This window comes from Clarias gariepinus, chromosome 27, assembly GCF_024256425.1.
Source record: "Clarias gariepinus isolate MV-2021 ecotype Netherlands chromosome 27, CGAR_prim_01v2, whole genome shotgun sequence".
NCBI lineage: Eukaryota > Metazoa > Chordata > Actinopteri > Siluriformes > Clariidae > Clarias > Clarias gariepinus.
Window position 1 is genome coordinate 8684940 of NC_071126.1, and position 18281 is coordinate 8703220.

Sequence of the window (18281 nt, forward strand, 5' to 3'; positions counted from 1 at the left end):
TTCTTACTTTTAATTGAGGGTTTGATGTTTAAATGAGGATATGTTTGTGATTTGCGACTGTAATCATTAGATCTGTGGAGTTTGACCAGTGACGCAGGTGAGGTATTCCCTTCGAGTTTTGATTTAGCAGCTGGGTGTAATTACATCTCACAAACTTCTAAACTTAATTCGAGACAGAGCTCTTACACTTCAAAATTTTCCACCCTATGTGTATTTGTTTCCTGCTCTCTCTCTCTCTCTCTCTCTCTCTCGCCCTCCTTGTGGATAGTAAATGACTCACAGGTGCATCATATTGCCTGTCCCTTTCACCCTCTCTCTCTCTCTCTCTCTCCCTCCCTAGGCTTTAGGTAATCACAATCTCAGCTTGGTGTTAATCCAAATTTCATGGCCTCCTAATGGTGTCCATTAAAGATATACTCTGTAGACAGCATGCCTCGTCTGTCATGTCATTCAGCACAAACGCCGGTGTAGAATGCATAGCAGTGAAAGTCTCTAAGCCAGCCAAGAGGTTGCAATATATCTGATGGAGGAGCAGTGCTCCAAACCCACTGGCAAAGAGGCTTCATACCTTAGATGTTGGGCTCGTCTTAACCGGAGATCTGCCTTTTTTTGAAAGTGACCTATCTTCCTATCAGTTGACAGTAGTAGTGAACCAGTGGTTGATTTAATTATGATAAATAATAGATAGATAGATATGATTAGATTTTAGACAGTTCTTGATTCATTTTACTTATTTTTATATTCCAGCCACCGCTCACACCAAGAGCAATAATTTATGTCTAATTTAGTAAACATTTGAAATGTCGCACAGCTCCAGTTTTAATAGAAAAATTAATTATGCCTTTCAAAAAGAACTTCCTGTTGAGTATTTTGTGCAGCCTCACTTTTCTAATATTCCATGTAACAGAGAGACTGTACCTCTGTTGATGAGTGTATCTGCTGATGCTGTGTTGTTCCTGGACTCCTTATGTGTTTCACATCTTTCAGCAAAACATGCTTCTGAAGCTAAATGGATCCCAAATGATGGTCGAAGAATCCCTCAGTGGTGAACCTTAAAGAAGTAAAATGTGAGCAGTTGGGTTTCATTTAGATTTTACCCTGAAGGATTTCTAAAGATGCAAATAAATAAATAAATTAATTAATTGATTTAACTATTTTATATATATTTTTTTTTGGTGAAGAAATGTCTCGCTAGAAAAATGGAAACAAAATATTTGGGAAGATCCTTAAAATTATTTTATTTTATTATTATTTTTTTTTTGGAAAAATTATAAAAAAAAAACTGTCATATCTATGAAGGCCACTAATAATAAATATGAACTATTTTAAAATAAGTAGAAATGTTGCTTCATGATTGGGTAAATTCGAGATTTTCAATCATTATTTAATACTGTTAAAGCATTTGAAACTGAACTTTGAATCGGCCTGAGAACTCCTGTGAAACTATAGGCCAAGATCTTGACCTGACATTTCCTCCCAGTATTTCTCTACATTACACAGTCAAATACGTACGTATTTGATGCATTAAGTTTAACTCCAGGCGCAGTAGAGGTGTCAAGAGTGACCCCCCTCTATTAGTGGTGAACTGAAAATCCATGACTTGGTATCTAGATATTAATCAGGCAGAAAGCTTATTCCTAATTAAAATACTGTTTAAACTCTAATCAGTAGTAGATTCTATTTTTGGAGGTGCATTATTTTTATTTTTTATTTTTTTTCTTTTTAAATGATTTTTTTTTCCCTAGGAAAACATGCTTGCTTGAGCTCTTTGAACAACAATTCTATGACGCTGGCTATTAAAATGTAGCAACATGCATTAGAATATCTGTAAACTCAAAGCACATTTCTTTACTAACCACTAATTGCTGAAGGGATCTTTGGCTTATAAACAAACATTTGAGATTCCCTTTGCTAAAGCCCTGATTCTTTTTAAGTGTGCCTTTCAGCAGCGCAATCCTCATTTCTCGAGTTTTACTCGCTGGCTGCCTCCCTACACACCCACACAAATAAATACACTCACAGTTTGAATGCCCTGCTGATTTTTTTTACTTCTTTTGAGCTGGTGGAACAGAAGTAGCACAGATGCTGGTGAGATGCATTACCTCTGGGCATGCTAATGTACGCCTCGCTGCAGGAGGTGAGCGCCGCTTTTGACTGATTCGCTTCATTTCCAGAAGCATGGACTGAATCATCTATCGATCGAGATGCCTCATTAAGTGGCACTGCTATGTGATGCAGGGCAGAGTGACAAACAGTGTCCTCACTCAGGGATGACCTTTTTCCACCCACTCTGTTTTTTTTTTCTTCTTCTTACCTCATTTTTTTATTTTTTTACTTTTTTTTTCGTCTTTTTCTTTAGCCAAACACACACTGGGCCATGTTGTTGGAATTAATTTTCTAGCTTTATTTTTTTTTCTTATTGATCTGAATTCTTTTTTTTTAATGTTGCCCTTAAACTCTATTTAAAGTTTGTGCGCATACAGCTTAGGCTATACTGTATTTTGTTTTGTAACTATATGGTTGCTTTATATAATCCAAATTAAGTGGCATGTGCGGTCTCCACATATTAGACACACTACAGGAAAAGGTAGCCAGTTTATTTGAAAATATAATTAATTTAGTCTTTCTATTTGCTATAATGCAAAATATTTAAACTATTCCAAACTGACTTTTTTAGTGAAACTGTACATAGTGTGAGAATAAGCATTTTTTCCCAGTTGACTATTCGCACTTTGTTTTAGTTTCTACTTATGACCACTAGGTGCAGTAGTAACTCAGGAAACTTTCTGCCCTACTAGTGTGAAGTATCTGCACTTTTTAAGGTCAGTGATCACAGAAAAATGGAAAATGTATAAAAGAGTAAAATAATCAGTATCGGCGTTAATTTTGGCTGATATTCGCAGTAAGCAGAAGGCACTTCATTAACAGTGTCAGTGCACCTCTGGGTTTGCCCATTAACCCCCCCTGTGTGGCCTCATCAGATCGTGAAATCAGTGATCGGTGCTTCAGTGATCGGTGCTTCATTAATCTGGCATCGTGCTGATGCCGAGTAATACGGAACGTCCGGAAAAGTCCAGCGCCAATGGGAATAAATTGAGCGAAATGTTGAGCAAATTAAACAAGACATGATACAGTGGCTGAGAAAATGCATGTAGCGCATAAAGGTGAATGTGTAGAGCGCGTTATAAATAATACATGCGCAATAAAGTACATGAAGGTTTGGTCTTGCTGATCGATTCGTGACTTTTCAGGCCCCCCTGTAGATTCTGTCAATGAGCTTTTGCCTGAGTGTTCTTTATGCAGGATTAGGACACTAGGATAAAAGAATAGGAAAGTAATCCAGACATTCTACATTTTAACGATGGTATCATAAAACAGAAGACCAGGCTACATGGAATGTAGACCTTTGATCTAGAAAGTACATTTAAGGCATATGGGCCTCACTCTGCTGCCTCATTCTCACCTTTAAACTCTTAACACTCACAGCTCGTCTCACCTACTGCTATGTGTACTTTTAAATTAGGCCTCGTATTAATGTCATTGCTGCAGCACAGAAACAGATCCTATCAGAACGACGATATAAACTGCTGTGTTATGGACTTGTCTGAACCGTGTGACTAAACGTGTTGTGAGGCTCCTCTCAATTGAAGTTGAATGCATGGAAAAACGGTGAACGTGATGAGTGAAAATAAATACAAATATATATTATAGACATATTGGAGTAAGAGAAAATCAACTGCCAGTGCAGACCACTGAGCTAAGTCACAACTTTAAAGTAGAACATGCCCAAAAAGATTTTCATTTTAGATAGGCCTGCATCAAGCAAAGGAATAACTAAGGAGGTTTTTTTAATTACTGGCACTGGATAGTTCAACTTTGTGGAAGAAATGTAATGTAAATGTGAATCGTCCCCCCCCCCCAAAACAAAAAAAAAATTATCGTGTTTGGAGATGACTTAAATTGTAGCCACGTTTAATAGTAAATGTCAAGTCAAGTAGGCTTGTATTGTCACTTCAACCATATACAGTTAATACACAGTGAAACGAAACAACGTTCCTCCTGGAGGAAGTTGCTACGAAATTTTATTTTTTTTACACAAAAGAGACAGTATAATGTGCAAGTGTGCAAACGAGTGATGATGCGACAAACATGACATTACAGTATGACTATGTGGTGATGAGTTGAGGTAGTGGGAGGAGAAACAGTAAACAGTAAGCGTTCCATACGTATCAGAAAGGATTAAAATAGTTAGTGGGGGAAGCCAATGATGCATTCCTTACTGAGCTTCTACAATGTGACCAACTTCCCCCAAACTTCATCCACCCTGACTGCACTGTATACAGTATACTGTGTATTAGGCAAATTAACTCCATGCGTTGAATGATTTTAGTAAAATATTGATCAAAGACAAGAAGACTGTCAGAAACGCTGCAAATTCTAAGACCACCAGTGTTAACACTAGCAACTAGTCATGGCTAGGTTCTACTCACATTTCATCACAACCTTCTGCTTTCCTACTGAGCAGCAACGGTCAGTTCACCATATACATGGGCAGTACTGCTTGTGTGGTTGTGTAACAGTCTTGCAAGCAAACTTTTCCCCCTGTTTTGTGGAGCTTTGTAGTATATTGACAATCGAACTTTTGAAGTTTTAATCTGTTCTTGGCTATTATATAATTTATATATATATATATAATGTGTGTGTAAGTATGTGAACCCCTCAAGCAGTTTAGATGTTTGTTTTACCATGATTTTCTTATGACATTTCATACATAAAAACTGGTGATGATAAAATGTTTATTAATTGCATGTACTTGCTTATTTAGTGGGATTTATGTAAGTAGCCCAAAAACTACATGAAACAGGGACTTGGTGTATGTGCAAAAGTAAGTGAACCCCCAGCTGCACTGGTTAAGTCAAGCAGGTAACAGACTCAGGTGAAACACATTTGTGTGCTTAATTGATCAGACCAATAAAATAAGACATTCTTGGGAAAGGGTTGCACTTTTTTGCCTGCACTAATTAAAAGAGAGAGGAAAACAAACCAAACCACTGTGGTCCCATACATATCAACAATGCCAAGAACAAAGGAGATATCCAAGGACATGAAGAAGAGGGTAGTGACAGCCCATCAGTTTGGGAAGGGCTATAAGATCTCCAAAAGATTCCAGCTTCATTCATCCACTGTACGACAGATAATTTACTAATGGAGGGCCTTCAACATGACAGCAACTTTGCCTAGAAGTGGACGCCCATTAAAAATATCACCCAGAAGCACCAGAAAAATATAGACACGTCACCTATAGAGAGTTGCAAACCTCTCTGGAAGCATCTGGGACAAATGTGCATGGGTCTACAGTCAGATGAAAATTGAATAACCATGACATTCATGGGAGAGTTGCTAGAAGAAAGCCTCTGCTCTCAGAAAAGAACAAAGCTGCCCGTTCCAACTTTGCCAGAGAGCACTTAGATAAACCAGAGGTCTTCTGGAAGTCCATTCTCTGGACAGACGACTCCAAAATAGAATTATTTGGTTACAATCAAAACCGACATGTTTGGAGAAAAGGCAACACGGCATATGAAGAAAAGAACCTCCTCTCAACTGTGAAGTATGGTGGTGGAAATGTGAAGGTCTGGGGCTGCTTTTCTGCTCCTGGACCTTAGCGACTCCATATTATCCAATGAACCATTAATTCTTCGGCATATCTGGTCAAGAATTTTTTTAATCTTCTGCTTTCAATCAGGGAGTTGAAGTGGGGACAAAAATGGATTATGCTACAGGACAATGTCCCAAAGCATTCCAGCAAAACTACAAAGGAATGACTTTAGTGAAAGAGGATTTGCTCTCTGGATTGGCCCAGAGTCCAGACCTTAACCCAATTGAAATGTTGTGGTGAGACCTGAAGAAGTTGGTACATGCCAGATGTCCCTCCATCCTCTTTCAATTGGCTGAGTTCTGCAAGGAGGAGTGGGCAAAAATCCTCAATAAACAGATGTAAGAGACTGGTTATTGGTTACAGGAGATGTTTAGTTGAAGTAATAGCTGCAGAAGGAGGAGCCACAAGCTGCTAATACAAGGGTTCACATACTTTTGCACATGGGAAAATTTTTTGGAAAAGTTTTTGCGAAATGAACTGCCCTTGTTGAATTAAATAATAAAAATATATCTTTTTATATCTTTTATTTGGAAGGTGTGCTTTACAAATTGGGACTCGGATGTATTTGTAATAAGTTTTTTTTATTTTATTTTTTATTTTTTTAAATGTTTTTAATTAAAAAAATATTTTAATGTTTTTTTTTACAAAAACAGTGACTGTCTGGAGGGTTCACAAACTTTCAAGCAGCACTTTGTATGTATATATGTATGTGTGTATATATGTGTGTATGAATGTGTGTGTGTGTGTGTGTGTGTGTATATATATATATATATATATATATATATATATATATATATATATATATATATATACACACGCACAGTATATATACATAGACACTTTTTCAGTTACTAAATGCAGTTGTTTTGAGTCATTTACTGTTTGTGGCTTTTCTGGGGTACTTGAGATATTCAGCTCTAAGCAGGCATGTGCTACAACACTTACCTGTCTATTCAGTGTATACAGTATGTGTGGAGAATTCTGGGTCTCTTTGCAATATTGATGTAAAGAATTAATAACATGCAGCGGGAGGTTCAGCACTGCACATCTTCAAGGCCATTTTCCTACATTATCTTCTGAAAACTTCACAGTATTGCTGAAATTTGTTAATAATAATTTCCACAAAATGTTACCCCACTGTTAAATAAGTTTAAGTGCTTAAGTATTTTGACAGGTACTGATGAGAAGGGAGGGGGGGTCAAGGCTAAATATTTCTGGTGCCGCATAAAATATTCATTTAGTGACTCTTTTAATTATTACAAAGTGCTGTGCTATTCCAGGCAAAGGACTCACACAGAGACTTGCACACAAACTTTTTACATCAACTGTCTGAGGCTGTGTGCTTGTGGTCTCACCAATTACCATGCATTATTTAAGAGTAGGAGACAACTCATTTTCTTACACAGCACTGCACCCAATCGTCCTTGCTTTTTTTTTTTTTTATTATATATATATATATTCTTTTTATCTGCAATAGCCACCAGAGAGACAGTGGGAATTCTCCTCTTCACCTTTAGTGTCACCAAAACTCACTTTAATGAGCAGCATCGTCGCTGTGCATGTGCGTTCTAATAACGGATGTACGAGTTTAGGTGTAAATTGATTTTCATGCATCCACCCTTTTGACTGTCGTGCGTACACTCCCAGGACAAATGCAAGTATGCTTTAGTAATGAGCTGACTTGTTTATTTTGGCCTTCTTGCGGAGGCACTTCACGTCCTCCCAGAGCTCAAGCTTATGGAAATACAAAAAACCGTACCAATATTTTCATTTCCTCTTGAATAGCAGGGAAGCTTGCCCTATATACGGTCTGCGAAAGCCTAACATGACTAATTGCTGTGTTTAGGAAGTTGACATTTTATAAATGAGACTTTAGTTCTAAGAAGCTAAATTCTTGCTGTTCATTACAAAAGGCTGAATTTGAAAACTGAAGGGATTTTATTAAAATAAAATTCGACTATCCGTGTTAACCTTCGAACACATGCTATTACACACTATGTCTGTGTGTAATTTCTTTAACCTATTACTCTCATGTTCCTCCTGTATTCTCTCGCTTACTCTGTGTGCTGCAGAAAATAGCAGATAAGCCTACACCCCAAAACTAACCCCCACCCTCCCCTCTTCGCCGCGGCCTGCAATGAACTGCGCTTCCTTAAGATTTTTCCAATTCTATAGCAGATATTCAAAACACACATTGCTCTACAGGAGTTCCTGCTTTCCAATCTCACAAACCATTTGATAAACATTCACTCACTGGTGACTTTAATAGGAATGTCTGTACCCTGCTCTTTCAAGCAAGAATTCAGCCAGCCAATCATGTGGTTGCAGTGCAGTGCAAGAAATCATGCAAGTCAAGAGCTTCAGTTAATTGTAACGCTAAACACCAGATTGCGGAAACCTTCAGACGACACCGACTTAACCTTTGCTGCCAGACAAGCTTGTTCGAGGATCCCGGACAGTGCTCGTCTCCTGAGATCTTTACTCATAACTGTTTCTAGAGTTTACACGGGCGTCTGCATAATTTATATAGACTGTGTGTGTGTGTAGGGGGGAAACATCCAGTTTCTGCAGGTGGAAATGATAAGAGATCAAAGGTGGAATGACCAAACTGATCTGAGCTCCCCAAAAAGTATCTCAGAATTGTGTCAAACCTTAAGGTGGATGAACTACAGCAGCAGACGATCACATCAGGTTCTACTCTCATCAGATAAGAACAGGAATCTGAGGCACAGGGTCAGGATTTTTTCCCTTCGAATCTTCTCCCTAATTTAGGAATAAAATTCACTGTTTGGGCAGTCTCCCATCATCCTCCGAGACACTTGACCTTTTCTAAATGCTGCTCACACAACATTGTGGACTTCGAGGAAAGTGCTATCCACCCCTTCTTCTCGCATGAGCTCTCAGACGCCCATGATTGGCTAGCGGAATCATGAGTAATATGAAAAAGTGGGTATGTTATTCCTCCATGCTAAGAGAGCATGGCCAATCTGCCCTTTTGACTCCTGGCTGTGGGTGCCTGCAGCATCACCCGGGCATCCAGCTCTCCAGATGATCGTGTCGAGCGAACACTTTCTTGCTGCGCCACTCGATGTTCTAGTCCAGTTTCTGTGAGGCCATGCCCTCTTCTTGCTCATTTATTCACAAATGACCCATGCTACAGTACAGCTGAGACTAGACTCAATGTTTTCTGTGTGTTAATTAGATCTTTTTGATGGGCAGGGGGAATCCAGATATTTTTTTTTTGTTGTTGTTTCATTTTCAAACTCCTTGTTTTTTACATTTCCACACTGACTTTGATTAATTTAATACAGTATACTTTTTGTAAAACCTCTCAAACATTTTTAACTGTTTTAGTGGGTTTTTTTTTCTTCTTTCTTTTATTTCTTTTTTAAATCTTTAAAAGATTTTCCACACATGCAGTCTGATGAACGCTTAGGAATGTAAACATGACACGCCAAATCCATGTCATGACTTGCCTTAAGGTCTTTAGCATCCTGAAGTCTGTTCCTCTCTCCTTTTCCGCAGAAAATTGTTTCTAAATTGCAGCCACCCTTCTCCTCACATTTGAAGAATATTCTTTGGTGCCAGATGACTTTGCCAGATGTTAAGCAGACGTTTGTGGGCTTTTTTTTTTTTGTCCCTCAAGGAAATGACCTTTAACTACTGCCTATCAAATGCAGATTTTTTTTCTCACTTCTTTGTTCACTTTCTTTGACCGTCACACCTTAGTAATCCTGGTTTACATAAGAAATAAAGCACAGTGCAGTGTTTCATAGGAAAATAATTCACTTTTTGGGGTGTGACATGACCCGACACGAAACAGAAGAGTCTGGGTTATACTTAACCCATGATAACCCATGCATTTTCAATGTGAGTGCCGTTCTTCACATACCCACCTGCCTATGTATTCGTATCGAGGATTAAATGTGACATCCACTAGATGGCATGTTGGAGCCAAAACATCCTGTCCATCTGATTTTCAAGTCGAACTTTTGAAATGTTAATGTGCTTTCACACACAGCAATGTTGACACAATCTGTTTTACTTTAAAACTTTGTCATTGTTACGAACTGTCATGTGAGGCCTCTTAAAACTGAAACTGACCTTACATAAAAAAAAAAAACAAGATTTTGACCACTCATTTGGAAATCCCTGGTTTCAGTAGCCACATTTGGTACAGAGGCTGAGTTTTTTTTAATGTTTGACTGTGTTCCAGACATTGATGGAGCATAGTACACTATTTCAGGCCCATTTTTGTATAGCATGATTTATTAAAGAAATGTGTTCTGACACTAGTCAGAAGTGTGTTCTAACCCTAACCCTATAAAATAAAAATGACCTGATAGGCATTGAATGCCCAGAATAAGCCTCAGCTTATTCTTAAATTTTCATGTGCTCCTTACATTTCGTCCCTGCTGCCACATTTATTCCACTTTTATAGATTTAAACCGAATCACGAATTGGCCTTTAGTCTAACCCTCAGTACACTGTGTGTTCTGCTATTCTTGATTTTTTTTTTTGCACAACTATGATTTTAACACTGATATAATTTGGCATTGATTAGTACCCCAGTGCTCGGGCTAGCATTTTTCCAGTTGTTTTACTGCTTTGCTTTCAGACAGGCCCATTCTTGTGGTTGAATACACACGAAATGGCTCCGCTTTTGTAGTATTAATTGCACCTTATTAGTGAATGATTTGCTGCAAAGTGTTCTTTGAAGCAAGTTGCCTACATTGTTGCCTTGTCTGTAAAATGTCATGTCAGATTGTGCACGTCTGATCACCTAACTTGTAACAAAGAAGCGATTAGCCTGCAGTTTAATTGCTGCCGCCCTTAGCCTCACACAATATCCCAGTTTAGCTTCAGTGGAGTCTTTTCAGTTTTGCTTCATTTAAAGTCCATCTCCTTTCATGATCATTTATCAGACATTTATGTTGGAGATCATTATGCTTGCGACAGTGGATGGACTAGAAATGCTGATGTAGTGTACATATTGGTATTGGCTGCATGAATCATTAATGTACTTAATGCCTAGTTTCTTTCATCCGAGACAGATCGGAGCACTCTGGAGCAATTCAAAGCATGTTATTGGGCTACAATGGCTGTGCACTGGATAAACGTAGGCTTAATGTCATTGTTGATGGAAGGAACAACGTCATTTTGAGATCGTGTCTTGCAGCTTAAAATTAAACAAGTAGACTACTGGTCAAAACTTTGAACTTCTAACTCTATGGTCTTTTCTGATTTTATTTCTTTCTACATTTAAAACAATGCTGAAGCATCAAAATATGCAATCTATTTTGAGCAGTTGATATTGAGATGCATCTGCTACTTATGCTCTCTAAGGTCTTCATAACTTTTCTAATCTGAGAGGCTTTAAATTGATGATTTTTGAGTCTGGTGACTCCTGTACATCAGAGGTAAGTTTTGGTCTTGTTTTCCTGGGATGGTCTTCATGAGACGGTTTCATCATGGTGCTTGATGGGTTTTGCAAATGCACTTGACAATACTGTTCTTGCAAGAACTATTCCAGCTGACCTTTGTGTCTTAAGATAACACATTTAAAAGTTGTGTCCAAACTTTTAACTGGTTCTATATTTAAGCCTACGTTGTTTATCTGATGGACTTACAAGTGTACCCATTTATGAAGTGCCCATACTGCCCGAGAGATTGTCCCTGATGCTCCCTTTGTAGAATAAAATGCAGGATCTGCATTGTTTAATCTAAGGCTGTATTATACCTTGTTTTAACTACGTGTTTGAAAATGCAAGATGGCTGCCACATGTATGTTGCTGTCATTCGGAGTCTCTGCATTATGCATTTTCTCTGAAACAACCAATGTGTCTTTGGTGCGATACCAACATAATTAATCTTGGAGCAGTGTTTGACACGGACCAATCAAACTAGTGTTGTCTCTCAAATTAAGTTAAATAGGCTTTTTTTTGTACAGTTCAGTACACAGTGAATCGGTCCTTCAGGACCAAGGTTGCTCAAACAACATAAAATAACAAAATTAGCTAAAGACAACAAATGAACACCATAAATTAACAAAACTAGCTAAGGACTAATGAAGATCAAACACTGATGTACGTTTATAGAGTTACCATAACTGGTTTTAATTATTATGTTCAGTGTTTGACTTTTAGTCACTCATAGTCTTTAAAACTATAGAAAGGTCTGAGTACTGGTTTTCTGAAATTTCTTGTTTAGTAAATAGTTTTATAGTACAGGTCGACTTGCAGCCAGACTGATAGCAGTGCATAAGCGCTGATGGGCCTCTAGCGGATTTTGCATTTAATCCCCCAGTCTGGAATGTTTTCAGTGCTGCTTGTGTCTTGCTGCTGCCTTTTGCCCACACGAGTTATGTATCTGATATAAACTGCCCTTTAGTCAAACCTTTTTTTTTTTTTTTTTTTTAAACTCATTTTGACACAATCATGTTTTTACAGATGGATGAGCATTTTTTCCCCTCACGTCTTTCTGTACTTTTGCGCATTGTTAACATCTGTTGGCATTCGCATCTTCCAAGCAGCCTGTTATCTCTTTACCACAGTCTTCCTTTTTTTGCTTTCAATTTCTCTGTTCCTTTCAGATTCCTTTGATTACATCTGATGGGAGAATTAACTGCTCTGCGTTCAACCTCTTAGAAAGAACAAATGTAAAGATTTCTGAGTGGGGCTGTAAAATTTAAAGGAAAGCGAGGGAGGTGTGTTTTCAGTCATTCAAAGCCCACTAGGAAATTCTGGTGGCAAGAGGAGGCAAATTAGCAAAGTCTTTTTGGGTGCTGATTTATGGACTGCATCTGGGCTTGTCTTCTACCGTTTTCAATTAGAAGCTGAAAATGCCTCCTGTGTGGTAAGTAGTGCATTTCCACCAGCTCCTTCTTCTCTGACCAATTACACAGCAGACAGGTACCACATGCTTTTGACATATTGGTCCATTTTGTCTCAGCTCGTTTATCTCCCTGGTGTTTGGAACGTAGTGCACAAGCTCTCCAGTGCTGACTGATTTTGTCTTCCTGCGATTCCCATTCTGAAAGTGATGCCGGACTAAAGCGACTAGTCAGTCATCTTCAATAAATGGTCAAAAGGACATTTACTGATTAAATGTTCGTACAGGAAAATTAGTTATAAGTTTTCTATATATACTTTAAGAGTTGTGAAAGAGCGATCTGTATCAAATGCTGTTCTTTTTTTTTGTTTGTTTGTTTAAAGAGAATAGGATTAAAGTGAATTACGCATGCCCTTTGTTTTACATCTGAAACTTTTGCTTTACAGGCAGCATAAAGCGCAAAGTTCGGCGTCGGTCAATCTGGGAGCGTGGCATCATCAGGAAGAAGAAAAGCAACAAGAAGGAGGAGATAGAAGACGACGATGAGCCTGAGGAGGATGAAGGACCTGACGATTCAATTGTTGCAGGTCAGGGCCATGCCAGTCCGGCTCAGGACGAGTCCTCCTCCGACACCGCAGAACCCCAACCTGATCAACCCCTTCCCCAACCCAATGGATATGCTCTAAGCACTGAAGAGGAGAACTCCAGTGAAGCCACTGCAACTCAAGATCCTCAAGGCCAAGATAAGGCCACAACTACCTTTAAGAACCCTCCTTCAGGAGAGGAGAAAGAGGCAGCAGCGCTCTCTGAGCCCAAAGCGTGCGTAAACGGAGACGAGTCGATGGACAGTATAGACAGCGAAGCCAATGAAAAGGAATCAGGGAGCAGTAACGAGGAGCTCACCGCTTCTGTAAGAGAGTATCAGGCTGGATTGGAAGATACAGTGGAAGAAGGCAAGTCAAATGACTGCGCTCCAGCAGGAGATGGAGCAGCTAGTGATGAAGTTCATGAAAAAGAAGGTACTGTGCTCTCAAGTGGCTCGAATGTAGGAGGTTTATACAAATATCAAATCAAGCATCTTATTATTCTTTTCTACTACTTATGATTAATTTAATTAACATTATATTATTTAAATAAAATACTTATTTGAAGCATGTACTTTAGTGTTTCATGAAAATAGACGAAGCCTAAATTATTGCTTATTTTTATTGACATAAAATAATTAGAGGTGAACATTGTGTATGCGGTGAATGTTCATAAATCCCTGCAATCAGTTAACACGTTCAGTTTGCTTGCATCTTTTTTTAGTTTGTAAACTGTGCCAAGTTCAATGTTGTAGTAATTATATATGATATGATTATATATGATGTGATTATATATGCTATGTTATTTTTACATTTACTTCAACGAGACTTTATTTAACTAAAAACAGAAATACATAGGGCAGATTTTCATGGCAAATGGGAATTGGTTAGATATCATTACAGATATACATAAAAAAATGTGGTCTAGCCGTAACTACTGAAGTGCGCTCTTTAACAGACAGCAGAAACACTATGTCACAGCTTTAATTACTGGTTTCCCCTTGGCAGCTGATACATGATTGTTGTTGGAGCTTTGTCTGGTCAGGGTTACACCATTAAAGCAAATCCTCCTGGACATGTTCACTGTTGTATTAACCTAAGGCTATTTTGTCCCTGTCAAGGCAGGTTAGACTCCACATGTATCTTTGTATTGGTGTAAGGTATTACCCATTTTATTTATTTATTTATTTTTATAGTTATCTCCAAAGACAAGGTGTGTAGAAGAAGCCAATCAGAACAGCAGAAAGAAGTTCTTGCTGAGAGGCCGGAGGAACCCCCACAGCCTCCACCTCCACCTGCTTTAGTTGTAGACTATCAACGACTCAAGGTAAAAAATTTTTTTTTAAAAAGCACAAAAAACAGTGTAATGAAACAGACTATATTAGCAGAATTATGTCATAATTATCTCTTAATTGAAATCTTAGTACATACAATGATGATTTAACCTTAGCTAAATCATTGATCTCATAGCCATGTGCTTGGAATACCAATAACACATGAAACATTAAATTTTTTTAATGTAAAAATAAGCAAAATTGTGACTAAATATTATTTCTAATTCTTGAGAATATAATTAACAGTTCAAAGGTTAACCCAACCCTTAAAATAAACTTTGTAGTTTTTCTTTTATCCTTGACCAGCATAAGTACCTGTCGTTGAAAGGTAAAGAGTTCAAAGCTAAAAATAATCTGATCAGCATTTCGCACATAACTGCTCACTCTTTTGATGTAATCCATGGCGAAAGGTTCAGTTTTTATAGTGCAATTAATAATTTGTGTTTAGTGAGTATTGTTGCTGTCGTTTCTGTGTCGTCTGCTTACTCTGTGTATACACTGTAAACTAACCGCGTTGATTTTCCTTCTTTTGTAATTTTAGTGTTTCTGCTCACAAGCATTTTCAGTTTTTTGTTGTGCCGTTTAAAACTTGCTCTATGCAGATCGGTTTTGCTCTATATGAAAATTTTCATTGATGCTTTCTACTCAGTAATGCATGTGCCAATACACAGATCATAGGAAAGGAAAAGGCATAGTGATATTTAACACATGCTTTGTAAAATGCATTTTATGCTCTTTAGTTATAGGAAATTTAGATAATTGGCACTGACAGAAGTATGTCTATTATGTTTTTTTTTTTTTCACCCAGCCAGTGCAATCGTACAAGTGTCAGTTTTAGTGACCACTTAAAGTTCAACGCAAATTGTGTGCCGCCTGTCAAAAAAGTGCTGTGAAACAACGAGGAGTGCGCAGTCAGCCACATCAGAGGGCGCACTACAGACCTCTGGTTATCACATTCTTATTCCCCTGCACAACCGCTCTGAGGCTTTCCGTCAGTACCACTGCTTCTCTCGTGGATTGACTGTCCTCAACACCGCCTCATGCACCTTTTGCCCAGTGAGCTATGAGCGTGAAGGCTTTTGGCATTGCTCTTGGAGCTTATTTATTTTGGAAAGAAAAAAGCAGATATCTTTAAGAAACAGATCGAGATGTGGCGGGGGCTGTGAATAATTGCTATTTCATTTCTGGCTTATGGAACAAATTGAATTTCCGGTAAAGTGGGATGAGAATTGTCATTTAAACACAATCTCCTACTGGTATGTTGGCAAACTGCCTGGCACATATTAAAGATGGAATGCGAGCTATTATGTTGCTTTTCATTTATATGCATAAAACATATACAGATTCATTACTGTTAACATTTTGCAGTACAGGACAACCTCTGAAATAGTTTTAAAAGACTATTTGAAAAAAAAAAAAAAAAAGGTTTTAAGTCATGTGAAGAGTTTGCCATCACATCCCACAGTTACTGAGAAGACTGTGTGGAAATTGATGACTTGAATTGATAGCTGGGCTTTGGTGGTCTTATCTGTGGATAAAAAAAAAAAGGTCATACTCTGTATCAAAAGAGAGTAGGTATAAGAAATGCTTTGAAAATGAATATGAAAATAGATTTTTTATAATGTCAAAAGATCAGATCATTTAAAATAGAAAAAGATAAAGATTTCTTATTAAGAAAAAAAAATCTTAATTAAAAAGTTTCCAAATAAGACTAAGATAAGGAGGATATATTTTTTTTTATTTTGAAATTTTTGGGTGCTCACTAATAATTCATACACTTTATTAGAATATCATAGATTTTCTGTTTTATAAAATAAATATCAGGATATAGACAACCTACTGTCGCTTGCTTTGCACTTGGTTTCTCTCTCACTATTTTAACAATTTAATTAAAATTTATTAAATTTACTTTTTGGAATGATGTCTACTGTATATTAAAAACCAAGCTTCTTACATGTTGTATAATGGTTAATCATCTCCAAATGATATTACACGACCCCACAGTAGTGTATTACCAATAATGCTGTTTGTTAATTTACTATGAAATAAAATCTGTCACTGTGTATGAACATGAGGTGACTCAGAAATTATCCGCACACCAGTTATATTAAAACTCTCTCCTGTTTGGTGTTATCAGCGCTTTCCATTTAAGGCTATTGTCTCCCCAGTCACTACTAGACAGGTGTGAACTTGCTACATCACCCTCACCTCCAAATCTATTTGAGCCTTATTACCACACGCAGCATAAATGTCAGCCATGCATACATTAGATCATTTGTAAAAAAAAAAAAAAAAAAAAGATTATGTACGATAATTTCCAGGCTTTTGCTTTTTAAATTAAATGCACAATACTGAGGAATCCCCCTTTAACTTGAACAGGTGTTAATCAAGTTGCTGTTTCTTACTTCACAGCTTGTAATATTCCTACACCCTCTTCAACTCGTCTTAATCCTGAAATGCTGAAAATGCTCATTCTTCTGTTTTTCAAGGTATCGATTCTGGAGAAGAGCATAGTTTGTGATCTTGCAGTGGTCTTATTGATATGCAGACAGTCATGCTGCACTCTGTAGCAGAGACGATTTGTTGTCTTGCTAAATTAATTGAAAAGAACAGAACTGAACAGTCCTTATAACAGAGATGAATTCCAGCAAGGGTCATATTGCAAATGTTTCAATTGTTTGCTTTAAGTTTTTGTCCACATAATATTAATCCACGTAATATTGTTGAGGAGTTTTGTTTCTTTTAAGGAGTTTTGTTTCTTTCTTTCTTTTAAACCAAAAGGTAGGTGTAGTGTCCCTGGAGCAGTTGGTGGTTATTGGTACAGCCTCAAGAGGACGGGCTCTAATCCGGCTGCAGGCTCATTCCCATCAACCTCGTGCTTTTAACCCCTGGGACTTAAGCTCATGATCCCAGTGGCTCAGGCTCTTAATCATAGCGTTGCACAATTACAAAATGTGTTTTTCACTGGACAGTGCCATGCAGCATGGGACAGTAACGAATCAATAGCTTAAAATTAGTTGTCAAGTCATCACTCAAGTTGAACAAATACCAATTTAAAAGAAAATAACCAAACAAAACTTTAGCACGTTACTGTAGAGTGTAGCAGAGCAAACTTCAGTAGTCATGTAGTATCTGATGAAAGTCCTTAATAATTTGAGATAAAACTTTTCCATAGGCTTTATGAAAACTATTAGTTTTATGGAGAAAAAATGCCTTTCAGCCTCCTTCGCCTGCAAAATATTTACACACATTCATCAATTCTTGGTTTTGTTTTTCCTCTTATGATCTATGCACCTGAATACCATATATGATGTTATTTCTACCAGAGTTACATTTAATCAAGTACGTTGATTTGACAAGAGACACTCTGTGAGTTCCTATATAGAGCATAACAGCACTTAAACGTTGAACTATTTGTACCCCTCCGTTTCACAGGTGGTCTAATATGGTTAACTCCTGAACAACCTCTAAACAACACCTGCACTACTTAGGGATTATAGACCCTGTGCTAGCTTTCCTCTCCTTTTCCTATTTAGAATTCAACATCAGAACAGTTACAGTAGCTAAGGCTATTCTAAAGTGGAGACGTGTGTTAGCTGAGCTACATAACGATAAATAAACAAATAAATAATTATAATCTGTTGATAAAGTGCTTGTGGAATTGTTCTATAAAAGCAATATCACACTCTAGGTTATGCTGCTGTAGTGAATACCAGCACAGCTGAGATATCTTTGGCTCTTGAGCTGCACGTACAACTACTGACATTGAAGCACAATAGCAATCTCTCTCATGTGGTATTGCTTAAATAAACTTGTATAGTATATTATACAGTATATTATGCCATAATGTAGTATAATACTTTTGGATATATGTGC

The 18281-nt window shown here is 37.6% G+C and overlaps 1 protein-coding gene across 2 annotated transcripts in view; it reads left to right on the forward strand.

Annotated features, from left to right (window-relative positions):
• atad2b (ATPase family AAA domain containing 2B) overlaps positions 1-18281 on the forward strand; it is a 70895-nt gene that overhangs the window by 42777 nt on the left and 9837 nt on the right. For both annotated transcript variants that reach the window (XM_053488591.1, XM_053488592.1), the window contains exons 25-26: positions 12934-13506; positions 14268-14398. In XM_053488591.1, the coding sequence (XP_053344566.1) occupies positions 12934-13506; positions 14268-14398 (704 nt within the window). The remainder of the gene's footprint in view (positions 1-12933; positions 13507-14267; positions 14399-18281) is intronic.